At 44.0% G+C, this 17,421-nt stretch overlaps 1 protein-coding gene across 4 annotated transcripts in view; it reads left to right on the forward strand.

Annotated features, from left to right (window-relative positions):
- FECH (ferrochelatase) overlaps positions 1–14,445 on the forward strand; it is a 15,038-nt gene extending 593 nt beyond the window's left edge. For 2 of the 4 annotated variants that reach the window (XM_068108589.2, XM_078773032.1), the window contains exons 2-11: positions 1–103; positions 685–804; positions 3,713–3,861; positions 6,080–6,214; positions 6,369–6,475; positions 7,137–7,235; positions 7,941–8,048; positions 9,006–9,170; positions 10,273–10,332; positions 13,996–14,445. The exon at positions 1–103 is cut by the window's left edge and continues 18 nt beyond it. In XM_068108589.2, coding sequence (XP_067964690.1) covers positions 1–103; positions 685–804; positions 3,713–3,861; positions 6,080–6,214; positions 6,369–6,475; positions 7,137–7,235; positions 7,941–8,048; positions 9,006–9,170; positions 10,273–10,332; positions 13,996–14,130 — 1,181 coding nt within the window. In that variant the 3' untranslated portion in view covers positions 14,131–14,445. Of the gene's footprint in view, positions 104–684; positions 805–3,708; positions 3,862–6,079; positions 6,215–6,368; positions 6,476–7,136; positions 7,236–7,940; positions 8,049–9,005; positions 9,171–10,272; positions 10,333–13,995 lie in introns of all 4 variants that reach the window. The other 2 variants (XM_068108592.2, XM_068108591.2) reach the window with 2 other exon arrangements.
- The last annotated feature ends 2,976 nt before the right edge of the window (positions 14,446–17,421 follow it).

Consider the following 17,421-nt stretch of genomic DNA (forward strand, 5'->3'; position numbering starts at 1 on the left):
CAACGTGCAGTCTCCTAGGTACCCTCACCCGGGGTCTAACCCAGGTGTGTCATGCCACGGTGGTGGGTGATCCGAAGCCCTCAACGCAAGATGTTGCAGTGCGGTGAGTAGCCAAACGCACAAAAACATTGCACTCTCACAGCACGTTAAAGAGTGTCAGTGTGAGTGTCGAGTGTGAGTGTCGAGTGTGAGTGTCGAGTGTCGAGTGTGAGTGTCGAGTGTGAGTGTCAAGTGTGAGTGTCGAGTGTGAGTGTCGAGTGTCGAGTGTGAGTGTCGAGTGTCGAGTGTGAGTGTCGAGTGTGAGTGTCAGTGTGAGTGTCGAGTGTGAGTGTCGAGTGTCGAGTGTGAGTGTCGAGTGTGAGTGTCAAGTGTGAGTGTCAAGTGTGTGTCAAGTGTGAGTGCCAAGTGTGAGTGCCAAGTGTGAGTGCCAAGTGTGAGTGCCAAGTGTGAGTGCCAAGTGTGAGTGCCAAGTGTGAGTGCCAAGTGTGAGTGCCAAGTGTGAGTGCCAAGTGTGAGTGCCAAGTGCCAGTGTCAGTGCCAGTGTCAGTGTCACAATTCATATATTTTCAACATTGGCCAATGAAGTGTAAACTAAATTGTTTGCTAATGCAGGAATAGGGGCATTGAACCCAAAAACAGTTATATTCCCCACCCCGGTTCTTCAATGTTCTGAAATTCCTGCAGGAAACCCAACACAGGTATTTTACTGCTGAACATGGGAGGGCCAGAGTCCACCGGAGATGTCCACGACTTCCTCCTCCGCCTTTTCATGGACAAAGACCTCATGTCTATGCCTGCACAAAGGTACAATCGCTGAGCCGACAAAAATGTATTTAATCTATTCTCATATCGAGGTGAACCGATCCTGCACCACAGGGCTTCATTGGTGGTTAGTGATCGGGGATGGTTCCGATGAAGCAACGTGGCCAACTCGACCCGATCTCTGTAAAAGAGAAAATAGGTCGTACGTGCAAAACGCCGGAACGTGAACACTGGAAAATGGGCCACCTCTCAGAAAAATTGGGAATGTATGTTTTTATTACAATTTCAGAAGTTGTACTAAGTGGAAGAATTGTGGGTAGAATGTAGAACTTGAGTTGAAGCACAAAAATCTGCCTGTAGATCGCATTCCACATGAGCGGAGGTAATAATTGTGATAGTAATGAAATGGTTTATTCAATTCCACGTATCGCATCAGCATGTCGAATGTCACGTTATTTAAATCGTAAAAGATTGGAACGACACTCCGTAGAGGGCGCACCTCCGCCGGGCTGAACAGTTTACATTTTGTATCCCGTTGATGGGCCGGATCTGGATCCAGACCTCAACCAAAATCGAATCACTTGTTCTTGTCATCTAACCAAACCTTGTCATCTGAAGGAGGCACTCCTATGTCATCTAACCTAGTCCTGTCATAATCCGTTCATAACTTTTTGAGATATCGTGCTATGTATCGTTTTTGGCCCCATTTCTCAATGGTGAAGAATCATTTTTGAAAAACTAGATATTCATGGAATACTTACCCTGCGCAGTCAACTTGGTGCGAGCGATGACATCATAAATTTACATTCTCTAATATAATTGTTGCGTAGATCACGCTCAATAAATTTCAAACTGATCAAACTAAGCGTCGTGCCTGTCGAATTGTGACATCATAATTAAGGCACCGGTGACGTCATCGTTAACGGCTCTTATTACCCATGCAGCATTCTTTACAATGCGCCATGATTCAATTTACATGGGGCGGTTTCGGAGATAGGGAAGTGCAACGTTTTTCGATTTTTCCAAGATGGCGCCTATACCACGTGACCTATGACGTCATAGTTGCCATATAAAATTATACAGGAGGAGGCACTCCTATGGTCAAAATTTAGTGTCCATCGGACTAACAGTTGCAGAGAAAATTATTTTTTTCACGTTGATCAGATCAAGCATTGTACTTGTCGAATTATGATGTCATAATGAAAGCACCGATGACATCATCATTAACATATCTTATTCCCCATGGGGAGTACTTGACAATGAGCCTTGTTTAATTTTTCTTTTTTTCCCCATTGAGTGGTTTTGGTGACAGGTGAAATATTTTTCTAAGATGGCGTCTGTACCACGTGACCGATGACGTCATACTTATGAATAACACAATTTCTACAGGCGGAGGCGCACCTATGGTAAAAGGTCGTGTCAATCGGACCAACGGTTGGCTGAGAAAATGAATTTTAAAAATGCAGACACATCCGCACGTACGCCACACGTACGCACGTGAATGGTTAATCCCATTTTTCGCTTTGGGAGCGCAGGGTAATTATTCTGTCGGGATCTGGATCTTCACCAAAATCTAATCAATTCGTCCTTTGCAGACACCCAACCTGCCCATCATGTTTCATCCGAATCCGTCCATAGCTTTTCGTCCATAACTCCTCCTCATAGACAAATCGGTGAAAACATAACCTCTGTCCACCTTCAGTGGCAAAGGTACAAATTAAACATAAAGACTTGAGTATTATTTAAATTTTTTTATTTTAAATCCACCATAATGAACAATATTGCAATGAAGTACATACAATTAAGGTTATGATGACTTGGAGGTACGCACACTTGACTCAAGGCTGTCCATCCTGGGTTCGAATCCAGACCCAAGTATAAACCGTCGTCCTGGTGTTTCAGGCAGGGTGATTCATCAATGTGTGCGCCGTCCCTCCCTCGGATGGACGTTAAAATGGGCGTCCCGTGTCTGCCCGCATTAGTCGGTGGACGTTAAAGATCCTACCGTAACTACTGCTGACAAGGCAATGGCAAACCGCCCAGTATAACCCTCGCCAAGCTCCGGCAGCTCCGATGCTCTGTAGCAGAATATACTACGAGAACATCAGAATTGGATAATCTGTTTCTATTGGAAAATAATCGAAGAACATCAATGAATTACAATATCCCTAAACGATCGAATGCTATCAAATTATGAATCTATATAAATGAAGTGTTTGAAGTCCCTTGTTGTTGTGAGGAGGCAGCACCTTGTGGGGTAAAATTGGTTGCTCGCGTTGCCTAACCGGAGCGAGCGTGACTTTCTGCACAAGATTGTGATCTTTCCTTGTCTCTCCAACCGGGTGCTGATAAAACGGTACTTTCTCAAGACCGCACTCGGTGCAGATACTGTGTTATCGGATTGTGTTCATTTTGAAACCATGGAGTGCGCATTCTGCAGAAATGGATTACTTGGAATCCCGAGGAAATAGGAAAATTGATTTCCGAGGTCCACCTTAGCTACGTGTAGTATCCATAATGAATAAACTTTGCTTTCCAGTTGTTCCTCGTAGATGTGAAACTTTGGGCGTTTTTTTTATTTTTTATTTTTATTTTTTTCCTTGTATACAAGATCGAGGCTCATGTAAGAGCTAACATTAATCACAAAAAAAACAAGCGGACATATAAAACATACAATAAAGGGAGCGGGAGACGAGATGGGGAGAGAGAGGAAAGCACACAAGTACAACAGTAGAGAACAGGGACATCGGGAGATCTGTGGGGGGGAGAGGGCTTGGGGGGAGGAGGCATGGGAAAGGGGGGTGGGGGGGGGGGGGGGGGGTTGGGAAGAGGTATAAAAAACATTGACACGGTTTAGGACTTCAAGGAAAGAAGTTTGAGGAATTTGTTGACGTCTTTCTGGTCCACAAACTGCCACCTTATGCTGTGATACTGTTTGGCCCCGAGGCAGCAAGCTGGCGCCATGGATTGCTCGACGACGGACGCCGAAGATCCAGGAGCAATACAGCCGCATTGGTGGAGGATCTCCCATCAAACGCTGGACGGGGTGCCAAGGCGAGGGAATGGTGCACCTGCTTGATGAGATGAGCCCACAAACAGGTGCGTCGTATTCTCTTTTTGCCACCTCGCTTTATAAAAGCATGTGATGGAGTGAGGAAGAGTGGTGGAAGATCTAATAACACCCGTTACTCTGTCTTTGTATTTTCTTTCCCCAATTGTTATACTCTACAGCAGCGGTTCCAAAACGTAATTTTTTAATTTATTTGTCCACGGCCCAAAATTTGAAATCGCATTCAATTTGCGACCCAAATGGTCCAAGTACCTACTTGGCACCTGTACCTACAATAAAAATTGTCGGAGAAAACTCTCAACGTGAAAACCTCCCCTCAAAAACCAGGAATTTGAGGGGGGGGGGGGGGGGGGGGGGTGTTTCAAGTTTTGGTCACGACCTTGGGTTTTGGAATCCCTGCTCTACACTCTACGCCCTCACCTCTTCCTTTTATTTTGTATCCCGACCCTTTTTGCATTTCTTCTCTTCTTTTTTTTTCTTTTCTTCCCTCGACCCTTTTTTTTCGTCTTTTTCTTTCTGAAAAAAAGACACCTTTTTTCGTCAAATTATTTTAACTCTTTTTATTTTAAGAAAATGCTAAATAATGCAAAAACGACCAGGGAATTAAACTCCTACCACGTATTTTTAAGATGAGAGAGACAGACAGACAGACAGACAGAGACACACACACACACACACAGAGAGAGAGAGAGAGAGACACAGAGAGAGACACAGAGAGAGACACAGAGAGAGACACAGAGAGAGACACAGAGAGAGACACAGAGAGAGACACAGAGAGAGACACACAGAGAGAGACACACAGAGAGAGACACAGAGAGACTGAGACGTGACTGACATTGTCAGTCAGAGATTGAGAAAAATAGTGGAAATCCATGAAGGTCAATTTGGATGAATTCCCGGAAACATGACCACGGGTGCCCCTTTTTGTTTTGAGACAAGTGATGGGGAGATACCGGGAAGCTCAAAGCAACAAAGTTTGTGTTAATTTATATAGAGAAGGCTTACGACTGAGTGCCTCGGGAGGAAGTCTGGAGATGTGCAGGAATTTGTGGAGTCCCTGAGGAGTATGTTGTGTACGACCATTACAAGACAGGTATAAGGTGTGCCGGCCGAGAGTACGAAGCATTATGGGAAAGGTCGAGAGTTTTGAAGTTAAACCTGGATTCCACCAAGGATCGGCGATGTGCCCCTTCCTCTTCCTGATTGCCATGGATGTTCCAACTGAGCAAGTGAGACAGGAACTGCCATTGTCAATGGTGTTTGCAGATGACGTTGAGCTATGTGGTGGGGATGATGAGAATATGACTGAGCATCTGGAGAAATGGATAAAAGCACTGGAGGATAGGGGTATGAAGATCATTAGACCAAAGACCCAACATATGGAATGTCAATTTGAGTCGAGAGAAGAGGATCGGGGTGAAGGTGTGAAGATTATGGGTGAAGACCTGGATAAAGTGAGTAGCTTCAGGTATCTGGGGTCAGTGGTCACCGGAAATGGAGATTAAGCAACGGATTAGTTGTGGTTGGAATAATTGGAGGACGTGCACAGTTGTGGACGGGCCTTGTTGTATAGTGCGGAAACTTGGGCAACATCAAATAAAGAGGAACAGAAACTGGATGTAAATGAGATGTGGATGCTGAGATGGATGTGTGGAGTGGCAAGAAAGGACAAGATTAGGAACCAGTCTATCGGGGCCAGTGAAGATTCTGGAAGAGGGAAGGAGAGATTGGTTTGGTCACCCGATGAGGAGAGAGAGAGAGCATGCGATGAGGCGAGTGATGGAGATGGGACTGCCAGGAATAAGGAAAGGAAGAAGGCCTAAGACCAGATGTTCCCCATCCTCATCCTTTCTGACGTAGTGTTGTTTTGTTCCGCACCACCACTAGGTGTCGCCGCCGCTTATGAAATCCGTAAAGGTGCTTTGATCGTCTATCCGCATCTGCTTAACATCCTAAACTCACCTGGTTGCTTCAGCCTTCTAGGACGAGCGTTATCGGGTGTATTTGTAAAATCGGATATTGCCGATGCAGACTGGTGAATGGCGTGCCAAAAATGAGGAACGGTTACCTTGAAATTGCCATTCCGAGGTTGATGTAGTACCAACTTATGACGAGTGGTGATCGATCAAGAGGATATGCTTGGAAGTGCAGGGGTTGGTTGGGAAGAGGTTGGATAAAGGAGATGCTCGTTCGGATGATAAAAACTGCCGGATAACGTGAACTCATTTTGGACGTTGCATTCCTCAGCACCACACAAGTACTATATTGGATTCCGATATGTGCACCCGTTGACGGAGGAGGCCATCGAGCAGATGGAAAGCGACGGCGTGCAGCGGGCGGTCGCCTTCACGCAGTACCCCCAGTACAGCTGCTCGACGACCGGTAACTACAAGCTCTCGATTATCCGACCTCACATTTCATTCCCAGGACACTGATTTCCTAATGATGGGGGAGTGTTGTTGTTTAAGGGGTTGTAGACGAGCACAGAGCAGCGAATGCGAAATGGGTAATTCCCGTGCTACGTCTTTTTCCAAAGGGAGCAGTCTGAATGCCATCTACAGACACTACGCATCACGTGGACACCCCCCTGCAATAAAGTGGAGTGTTATTGACCGGTGGCCGACACATTCGGGTTTGGTCGAGGTGAATGCACCCGCAAACGGCACACCATGACACTGCTTCCGTGACGTCGTGGATGTTAGGGCTGTTGGAATGCGTACCGAAGCTTGGCGTTGGACCGTGACATGAGCACTCGCTGTCCACTTCTCCAGTGGATGGTAACCTCGTTCGTTCCATCGCACAACCACAGACTTATGAATAGTTTGGCCGTAACATGATTTTGTACGTATTTCGGGCGTCATCCATTATTATTTTGTCGTACTTAACGCGGAGGTAGCCTGATGTTGACTTAGCGGTTGGGGTGCCGGCTTGGGATCCTTGGATCCTGGGTTCAAATCCCGGTCGATCGCTGAATTAACGTCAGGGGGGTTGAATCAGCCTGTCATCCTTCCGAGGTCGGCAAATTGAGCACCAGTTCACTGGTAATTCCCTGTGTGTCGCAAGAGGCGACGGACAGGGTTGGCGGCAGGAAGGGCATCCGGCCGTAAAACATTGCTTCAAAAAGGGGACCACGGTGCCCGAAAAAGGCCAATCCCTGCTCTGCGGGGAAAAATGGCCTCTAAAGGTGGTTATACTTAACGTGGGGGTGAACATAACAGGCAAGCTTGGCCTAACCGACACACGTCTAATGCTGCCTCATTATATGGAGGCGCTAACATTTGCATATGTGTTTTCCACCTTACAGGCCTTCGCCCATAACGTGCGCAAAGAGATTGAGTGTTTCCCGGAGGACGTGCGTGATGATGTGGTCATTTTGTTCTCCGCACACTCACTGCCTATGGCTGTAAGCACATTAGCCTAACAGGACTTTTTCCCAAATATCTCTTGAGCATGTCGTATGACATCGTAATCGCAGTACGTCTTGGTCACAATTAAACAAGAAATGAACTATTTAATCTACAGCATTTAATTCAAATTTAATACACCTTTTTTTTCTTTTCTTTTTTTATGCCTTGGGCCTTTATGCCTCCAATGGGCTGGCAGGATGCTTTAGGCTCTAGAGGTACGCACACTCACCTCCAAGTTGTCTCGCCTGGGTTTGAATCTCGGCCCAGCTATAAACTCGCACCGAGGTGTTTCAGGACAATTCAATTTCAGGACAACAGCAGGACAATTGATCAATGTGTGTGTCGTTCATCTGATGGACGTTAAACTGGGCGTCCCGTCTGCCGGGATTAGTTGGTGGACGTTCAAGATCCCACGGTGTTCTTCGCGAAGAGCAGGCGAGCCGTCACCGGCATACAGGCCAAGTTGAAAATTTCTGCTCTGTCGTCCTGAGTCAGAGTGGAGACAAATCCAAGATTGTAACTCTAGCCATAGAAACTGCTCCGACACCGTTGGCGTTCTGAATAGAGCACGATTCCTGATCTGATATAGGGCTTCTACGTATTCATTCGAATATTAAACCTCCTTTTGCTATCGCAAATAAAAGCTGGTCTGTAAATGGCCATTATGACCTCGTTTTTATTGTCTGCTGATATTTGCTTAGGTGGTGAACCGAGGAGATCCATACCCCCAGGAAGTGGCAGCAACAGTGCAGAGGGTCATGGAAAAGTTGAATTTTAGCCATCCATACCGCCTTGTTTGGCAATCCAAGGTATTGAAGGGTTCTCACTTTAATTAGGATTGAGAACCCTGAGGATTTTTATTACTTGGCAAAAACGTTTTTTTTGTCAAGTGTGTGCATGTGTGCGTGCGTGCGTCCGTCCCAATTATACTTGCCTACAGGTCACAATTTTAAATCGATCTTCAGGAAACTTCCCCAAATGGTAGAGTTGGTGGTCCGACAGAATCATATTTATTTTAAGCTCAAAAGGTCAACATAGGCCAAAGGTCAATCATTTTTTCTCAAATATCTAAAATCCTCAATTTTCATCCGATTGACTTGAAATTTGAATAGGATTTTCAGATCAGCTGATTAAATTCAACCACCAACTATTTTTGAGGTCAACATAGGCCAAAGGTCAACAACCTTTTCAAATTTCTAAAATCGTCAATTTTCCTCCGATTAACTTGAAATGTGAATAGGATTTGCATTTCAGATAACTGAATTCAACCCCCAACTATTTTTGAGGTCAACATAGGGCAAAAGGTCAACATAGGCCAAAGGTCAACATCGGCCAAAAGTCAACATAGGCCAAACAAAGGTCAAGAACCTTTTCAAATTTCTAAAATCCTCAATTTTCATCCGATTAACTTGAAATCTGAATAGGATTTTCATATCGGCGAACTGAATTCAACCACCAACTATTTTTGAGGTCAACATAGGCCAAATTTCTAAAATTGTCAATTTTCATCTGATCAACTTTAAAAAATTTGAAGGCGATTTGCATATCAGGTCACAGAATTCAACCACCAATTATTTTGGAGGTCAAAAGGATGCTATACTGAGTGCCATTCTACTTTGTTGGCTTTTGCCAAGTGTTGCTCTATGAGTGATTTTTCATTTATTTATTTATTTTCCAAATGGTTTGACCATCTGTTCCAAATGGGTTATACTTACAGCAATAGTATTGATGTGGTCTGTGCAAAGATGATGTCTTTCTTGTACTAGGTCGGGCCATTGCCTTGGCTGGGGCCTCAGACAGATCAGACCATCCAGGGATTGGCTCAGCGAGGCAAGCACCACCTGCTCCTCGTGCCTATCGCCTTCACGACAGACCACATTGAGACATTATATGAGTTGGATATTGAGTATGGGCAGGTCCTTGCTGGAGAGGTGGGTTATTTGCCAAACTATGGGGAGAGGGTTTATTTCATTTGGTGGGACATCGGAGGAAAAGTGATCATAATCAGATGTTTACTCCGCACATGTGCGCAAAGCGAAAAGCGGGGTTAAGCAGTTTGTTCACTTTGTCTGTCTGCGTTTCTCCACATGTCGGTTTATGATCAAGGAACAACTTAATTTTGATTGAATGTTGTATTTTGAACACGAATTGGAACATGGATCATAAAACAAACGTGTAGTTTAGCAGGACTTTGACTGAATTTGTCCCGATCACGCATGTGCAGAGTGAGATAATTATTTTCATCCGTCTGCTTGTCTGGCAGTCGTACGAAATAGAAAATCATTCCAAACAGGACACTTACTGTTTTTAAGGAAGTCATAAAGGACACAAACAACAAGCACAAATAACTAATGTAACGTTTTAAATAAGGTGGTGTAAAAGACGCTGCATCAATGGCTCATTCATTTTTATTTTTACAAATTTTAAAATCTTTATTTTATTTCAATTGAATTATATACTTGAATATTGTATAACACCCAATCACGTTTTAGCACTTTAAAAACCATTCCGCTTAGCAGTACGTGGGCAAAATATTCCGGCATTTTACCTCATCACAACCAATCAAATTTGCCGCTCGCAGACCCCGCCCATGTTCTTGTTTCTCAAAACTCTGTGGGGAAAGGTGTTCTAAGAACTATCTCGTTATGTCACGTGATAAATCTTGCAACCTTTAGTAGGGGGTTTGAGCATGGATTCTCATAAGCGGATTTCTAGTTGGAACTTTGCGAGGTTGTGCTGTGCTGATGGGATAGCGAGATGTTGTGATGTGACACATGCCACACAGGTTAGAGCGCACCGCTTAGTTTAGGACTTGACACAGGTGACGAGGCCTAAGTAGCCTTTGGATAAACCGTTGCTTGCAATGACTTCAAGACTACGGTTCCATTTGCTTAGTTGAAGACTTGCTTGTTTTATTGTTTTTGTCACATTTATAAAAACAAAACATTTCGTTTCGAGATGGTATGTTTGGTTTCATTGTGAGTTTACAGCAGGGAGATTATTTAATTTCATTTTTTCTTCTTCTAATTTCAGTGTGGAGTTAAAATGATCAGACGTGCCGAATCGTTGAATGACAGTCCAATCTTCATCCAGGTGTGTTCTTCAGCGAGTGTGCCTAATAGATGTCCGCCCTCTCAAGATGTGAAATCTGCTCGTAGCCTTTCTATGAATTTGTTTGCCTTATTTCCTCAACTCCTGTCTTGATACTCGATCTTCAATTCATTTCTAATTCGAAAGTAAAAACGGTTATTTACATTTGTCATTCATCGGGCCTGACAGGATAGCCAGGAAGGACGCACGCTCACCCCTGAGCTCTCTAGCCTGGGTTTGAATCCCGACCCAGCTGTAAACTGTCATGTCGGTGTTTCACCTGCAGGGTGATTCATCAATGTGTGTGCCGTCCCTCGGATGGACATTAAACTGGGAGTCCCATCTGCCAGCATGGGTTGGTGGACGATAAAGACCCCACGGTGTCCTTCGCGAAGAGAAGGTGACCTATCACCGGCACCATGAACAAATTACAAATTCCTGCCATAACCTCAGTCAAATATCAGGCCTGGCCAGCTGGTTCATGAAAGACTTGTGCTAAACTACCTCCGGCTAACCCCACAAGAACGTGGGAATAATTTTTGGCCCTTAAAGAAGAAGGCATTTGTCATCAGTTAAGGCTTTATTGTAAACTAACAGAAGTACCCGGCGTTGCCGGGTGGGGGAGGGGAGCGGAACGGGGGGGGGGAGGAGGTGGAGGGGAGGGGAACGGGGGGAGGGGGAGGGGAGGTGAGTGGGGGGAGGGGAGGTGAGTGGGGGAAGGGGAGGCGAGTGGGGGAAGGGGAGGGGAGGGGGGGGGGGAAGGGGAGCAGTCAGAAGTGGAAGCTCTTTTACAGAGAATTTATATCTTCAAGGGGAGGGGAGGGGGGAAGGGGAGGAGGGGGGAAGGGGAGGGGAGGGGGGGAGGCAGGAGAGGAAGGGGAGTGGCTCACATTTCTGAGTGAATGTGGCTCACGTTTCTGAGTTAAGTGTGATGCTGATCAGGAAGAAGAAGAAGAAGCCATACTACCAAATTTGTACACTTCCGGAATTGTTTGATTTATTTGTATTCAAGTGTCTGGTAATTGTTTTGTATTTATTTATGCGAATGTGTACTTGTATATAACTGTCATTCATTTAAAAAGGCCGAGGCACTATCGAGCAATTTTATTTTATTTTTTTTAAACTCCAAAAAAACGAACTTTTTTATCAAATTTTTTTTGTGTTTGCCGAGAACACTCCCAGGCACTCACTGATGAACCTCTGAAAGTTTGGTGAAGATCCGTTCAGCCATCTCTGAATAAAACGCGGACACACACACAGACAACTCGCGTTTTTATATATATATATATATATAAATCGGGATTTAAATTTAATTCAAAAATTGATCCGGACGTTTATTCTCTTTCAAACATTCAAACCGACAGAGGTAGTTATTTATCACATAATCCGTGGAATTTTCACCCTTTTACTCAACTCCATTTCGCTGTTATTCGGTGGAGCAAAAAGTACGATGTGTTCATTATACTGTACTATGTGTTCTTTTCATAACTCGTATTTAGTAATTTGTGGGAATGACCACGTTGCGCTCCTTATTCTTTCTGACCTTTGGCTCGCTTTGATACTGCCTGTTGTGCCATTAGTTTTCCCGATTGATCGCCGGCATCAGGGCTTCTGGCAGAGCCGGAAATGTGCTTTCATTTTCCGGTTCAATCCCCCCCGGGGAAAATCTCCGCAAAAGGCTTTTGCTTCCATCCTCCTGCTTGTCGGCATCCAACCTCGCTGCATAGTATTGTAAAATATAAATACTTGTGATAGTTATAATTACAAGTGCCCATTGTATGCTCGGAATGCATACATTTGTGTACATTTCAGGGAGCATTACTAACTAAACGGGAGAAGACCATGAAGATTCTGTTCCTCGGGTTGTTACTCTTTATTGAAGTGGAGGGGCTTTTAAGCTCGTACAGAAATGTGAAGCAAGGTATAATATGACGTCGACGCAGGAGGGAGGCCATTAGGCCCATCAGAGCATGCTCTCTTATTCCCAACCTGTGGCTGTTTGTCCGTGCTCTCTATCCTTTTAAATCCTGTGTGTGAAGCAAGAAGCAGCACGTACCATTTTTTAAGTCTTTGGTATGATTCAGCCAAGGTTCGAAGCACCGACCTCCTAGAATCAGAGCGGATACTCAACCATTCCACCACCGAGGTAGGTAAGGTAGTGGAAGATCGTGGCAGCATTTAGTGTAGTTTCTGTAGCAGCCGCACCGGTAGCTCCACTCCATTGCCAGCTTGTCCTGGGAAGAACCTCGGAGAGTTGTCATTAATAAAGACTTTTATCCAAAAATTTCAGGGTTAGCCTGTTTGGCATTTCCTAGTGAGGATACTGTATTGGTTTACGATGCTCGGATCTCAGGTTCAAATCACATAGTAATTAATTAATTTGTTATTTGATTGTATACTACAACCCACGTAACTCACTTAAAACTGCATTGACGTGCACATGTGATTTGTGTTGAAGCTACTCCGAGTTTTTTTTAAACGCTACTTAAAAAGAAAAATCCCCAAAGCAGAATCGCAAGGATTTCACCGTTGCACAAGGGACTAGAAGTCTCGTAAAATTTCGAGCTCTTCCACGAGCATCGACGATGTACACAAAAAGAATGCGGATCGAGTTTGACAAAGCATCGGTGGTAATGTTACCACACGGCTGCAGGAAGGACGGTTTGAAGCACCGGTGGTAATGCGTGTGAAAAATCCGTGTCTAATGACAACCGCCAAATGTCACCCTTGTGTCAAGTTCATTGCAGCTCGTGGGCCAAACTTGGTCTTCCATGGAATCCTTGACGCACCCGAATTTTAAACCGCAAGTAATGCTTGCAGCGAATGCCTAATGGGTTATTTATTTATTTTGTACGTGCAAAATGTTCACTCTTAGAAGAGCGTGATGGATGGCAAAAAGGCAATGAACTGGCAGATGCATGTAAATGTGAACTGGAGCCAGCCTCGCAGTTCTGCCTTCCACTCGCCAATTGCATCGCAGCTTGTTGTGTTTTCCTCGCTCTCGGTGCAACGACACTGAATGAAAACGTTCGAACCAAGAGAAAAAAATTCTACCACACATGTACAACAAGGAAATGCAGATGATTGTGCTGCCTTGTTTGTGCTAAAGACAAACCGAGTCCACATTCCCCCGACAAGGGTCTCCACATTGATGAGGAGCCAAACGAATTGGAGTACCTGAAGAGAAAAGTGTCCTTCGTGAAGAGTAGGCGAGCTCTCGCCAGGACCATTAACGAATTCAAAATTCCTGCCTTGACTTCCTGAGTCGGAATGGCGACCCGACCAGGATTGTATCCTAGTAACTGCTTCGGCAGCACCAACGCTCTGCATAGGACGTGTGGTACTTGTACATGAGGAAGAAGAGTAAAGGTTGCAGATGTATTACATCATCTGGAAATGCAGGCCCCTTAATTTAAATAATAATTAAAATCACAGATTAATATATCTATATATATATATATTATATTATATTATATTATATTATTGTCTTTGTCTCTTTTTATTTGTGGGGTTTTAACAGCTCAATGATTACTGGATTATACATTTTAATTAAAAAAAACAACTTGTTTCTAGTTGCACTCCTGTAGCTTGTACTATGTTGCAAAGCATCCCATGTGACCGTAAGGTTTGCTTACTCGGCGATGTGCTTGATGACATTTTTTTCAGGCTTTGGCCGACATCGTGAAGACTCACCTGGAGGAGAAGCAGGTGTGTTCGCGCCAGCTTCCTCTCCGCTGCCCTCTTTGCACAAATCCCACTTGTGCCAAGGCAAAAGACTTCTTTGTCGGCCAGAGGCCATGAAGGGAGCAACGGCCCGAGCATTAGTTGTATGGCGGGCCACCCAAACAGTTGGTGCTGTTCAAGGTCCTTCGGGAGTTGCAAACCTGTAGTTGTGGCTGTTGTTTTTTATCAGCTGAATTCAAGAGCTATATTTTTTGAAAAGTGAACTTGCATTTGTCCAAATTTTCTGTCAACCCCAGTTATTCCCAAGGAATGTCATCTATTTTAGTCCAACGTTGATAACAAGGAATAACAAGGAACTTTGATGCAGGAGAAGGCCATTCTCATCGTGTCTGCGCTACACGAACACCAGAAATAAATAAATCCGTCACCCTATCGACTTCATTTCATGGTGGATGAGGGACCTACAAGTCCTGCCAACATTCCTGTACCCTCTATGTCCAATGCTTCTACGTACCCATCTAGTTCCAAATTAAACCTATCTACTGTTTCTGCTGCCACAACCTCTCCAGGGAGACCATTCCATGGTTTAACTACTCTCCAAGTGAAAGACCTCTGCCTAATTCCTATCCCACTTCTCTCTTCTGCTTTATTCTCAGGCTGTAGTCCTTGGTCATATCACTGTCCACTCTGCTGAAAAAAACTTCTGCACTTATTTTGTTGATACACATCATTATGTTAAACATCTCCATCAGATCTCCTCGTAATCGCCTCCTTTTTGACGTGCAAAGTCCTGTTTCCTTCAGCCGCTCCTAATGGCTGAGTTGATCTAGCTGCTTTATGGTGAACCCTCTCTATGGAAGATACAGCGTCTTCAGGAAGTATTCACACCCCTTGACGTTTTTTTTACATTTTGTTGTGTTACAGCCTGAATTAAAAATGCATTAAATTGATAATTTTTTGCCAATGATTTACACATAATATCCCATAATGTCAGAGGATTTTTTTTCGACAGTTTTTACAAAATAATTAAAAATGAAAAGCTGAAATGTCTTCAGCCAATAAGTATTCAACCTCTTTGCTATGACACTCCAAATTAAGCGCAGGTGCATCCAATTTCCTTTGATCATCCACAAGATGTCTCTACAACTTGATTAGAGTCCACCTGTGGCAAATTCAATTGATTGGACATGATTTAGTAAGAAACACACCTTTCTATATAACGTTACCACAGTTGACAGTGCAGTCAGAGCAGAAACGCGACCATGAAGTCCGAGGAACTGTCCGTAGAACTCTTGAGATAGAATTGTGAGGAGCCATAGATCTGGGGGAGGGTATAAAACAATTTCTGGAGTGTTGAAAGTTCCCAAGAGCACAGTGAGCTCCATCATTAGGAAATGGAAAGAATATGGAACTACCCAGACTCTTCCTAGAGCTACCCGTCTGAGCAACCGGGCAAGGAAGGCCTTGATCAGGGAGGCGACTAAGAACCCAATCACCACTCACACAGAACTACAGAGTTCCTTGGCTGAGATGGGAGAACATGCCGGAAGAACAACAGTCCCTGCAGCACTTTTGTAATTTTATAACTTTTACAAAAATTTATAACAAAAAAATTCCACTTTGACATTATGGGGTATTATGTGTACATCAGTGACAAAAAAATCTCAATTTAATTCATTTTAAATTCTTGGCCATAACAACAAAATGTGAAAAAAGTCAAGGGGTGTGAATACTTTCTGAAGGCACTATGTCCTCCCTCAGATGTGGTGACCAAAACTGAACATGATATTTTAGACGAGGCCTCACTAAATTCCTATACAGTATTAAAACAACCTCTTTCGATTTATAATTTATCCCCCTACGAATGCAACCTAAAATCCGGTTTGTTTTACCGATAGCTACCTGGCAGTGTGCTTCCTGCTTCCTCCCACCACCCCCTTCCTCCCTTACAAATTACCATCCCCAGAACCTTCTGTGTGATGTGCTCCAAGACTGCCCCTTACATCATATAATCCCTATTTTCCTTATTCTTACCCATCCAAGCACCTCACATTTATTTGTTAAACTGCATCTGAAAATCTTACCCAATCGATGAAAGTATCGAGACTTTCCCGAACCTGATCACCAGCCTCTCTCTGCTAGCCACCTCACCCCCAAGCTTAGCGTCAGCTGCAATATTTGGAAATCCGACTCGACCCCACTATCCAATCATTGATGTAAATTATGAATAATAATGGACAGTACTGATCCCTCAGGTACCCCATGACTTACATCCTCCCACTCCCAGCCACTCTTTGCTTCCTATCGCTTGTCCAATTAGTTACCCGACCAGCCACTCCGCAAGCCCTCACCTTATCTAACAACATTATATGTGATACCTCATCAAATGCTTTCTGAAAGTCTAGATTATACTACATCCACTTCCCTCTTCCACCCTGCTTCATATAACTCAAATAACACCAATACATTTGTTAAACATCACATTCTTGGAGTAGATTTGTGCTGACTGCCTTTAATTCGTTTTGAATTTATTTAAATGGTTCCTCATCCGATCCATAATTAACGACTTTAACAACTTCCCCACAACCGAATTTAAACTAATAAATCTATCATTCTCCAATCCCTCTGGAACCTTTATTAAATAATGGTGATATTCTCCAATCCTCCGGTACCTCTCCTGACTCCAGTGAGCTATTAAAGATATCCGTTAACATCTCGCTTTCCTTGCGAACAACTCTCTCTGTACTATTCCTCAATAGGCCCACACTTGGCCTATCCTGTTCTTTATCCCTTATGTACTTAAATATTGCCTCGTTAGTATGTTCAATGTTTTTTCAATGTCCTCATACTCTCTTTTGGCTTGCCAAGTTATTTTCTTAACTCGTCTCTGTTTACACTGATACAAGTCTGCATTCATGGGCTTGTCTAAAAACTGGCCTAAAAAGCAAACCTGGACTCGATCTAGAAAATCCTCATCCATTTTATCCTGAAAGATACTGCTTTCTGCTGGACCCAATCTATCCTTGGGAAGTTAAAATCACTCGTAATCGATACTCTTCCCGTTACCACGTGCCTCTCTGAATTCTTCATGAACCCTTCTTTCCTGCTCTTACCTCACACCCTGACAAATCCCATACACTCACCCTGGCTCTCCGAAAGGACGGTCTGGCAAATCCTCCCATCTACTTCCTACACAAACTACTTGAAGAGGTTCACTCACTCAAACGTTTTGGCATTACCATCAGTCATGATCTTCATTGGGCAGACTATATTTCCAAGATCGTCCTTCGTCGCCACCGGGTGGGTATCCTTCATTATGCAAGGTCTTTCTTTGGCCAACCTGAACTTTTGACACACGAGACCTTCATTCACAGTTTGATGAACTGTTGCTCTCCCCTTTGGCCTGGC

Source organism: Myxine glutinosa, chromosome 2, assembly GCF_964187855.1.
Source record: "Myxine glutinosa chromosome 2, kmMyxGlut1.1, whole genome shotgun sequence".
Lineage (NCBI taxonomy): Eukaryota > Metazoa > Chordata > Myxini > Myxiniformes > Myxinidae > Myxine > Myxine glutinosa.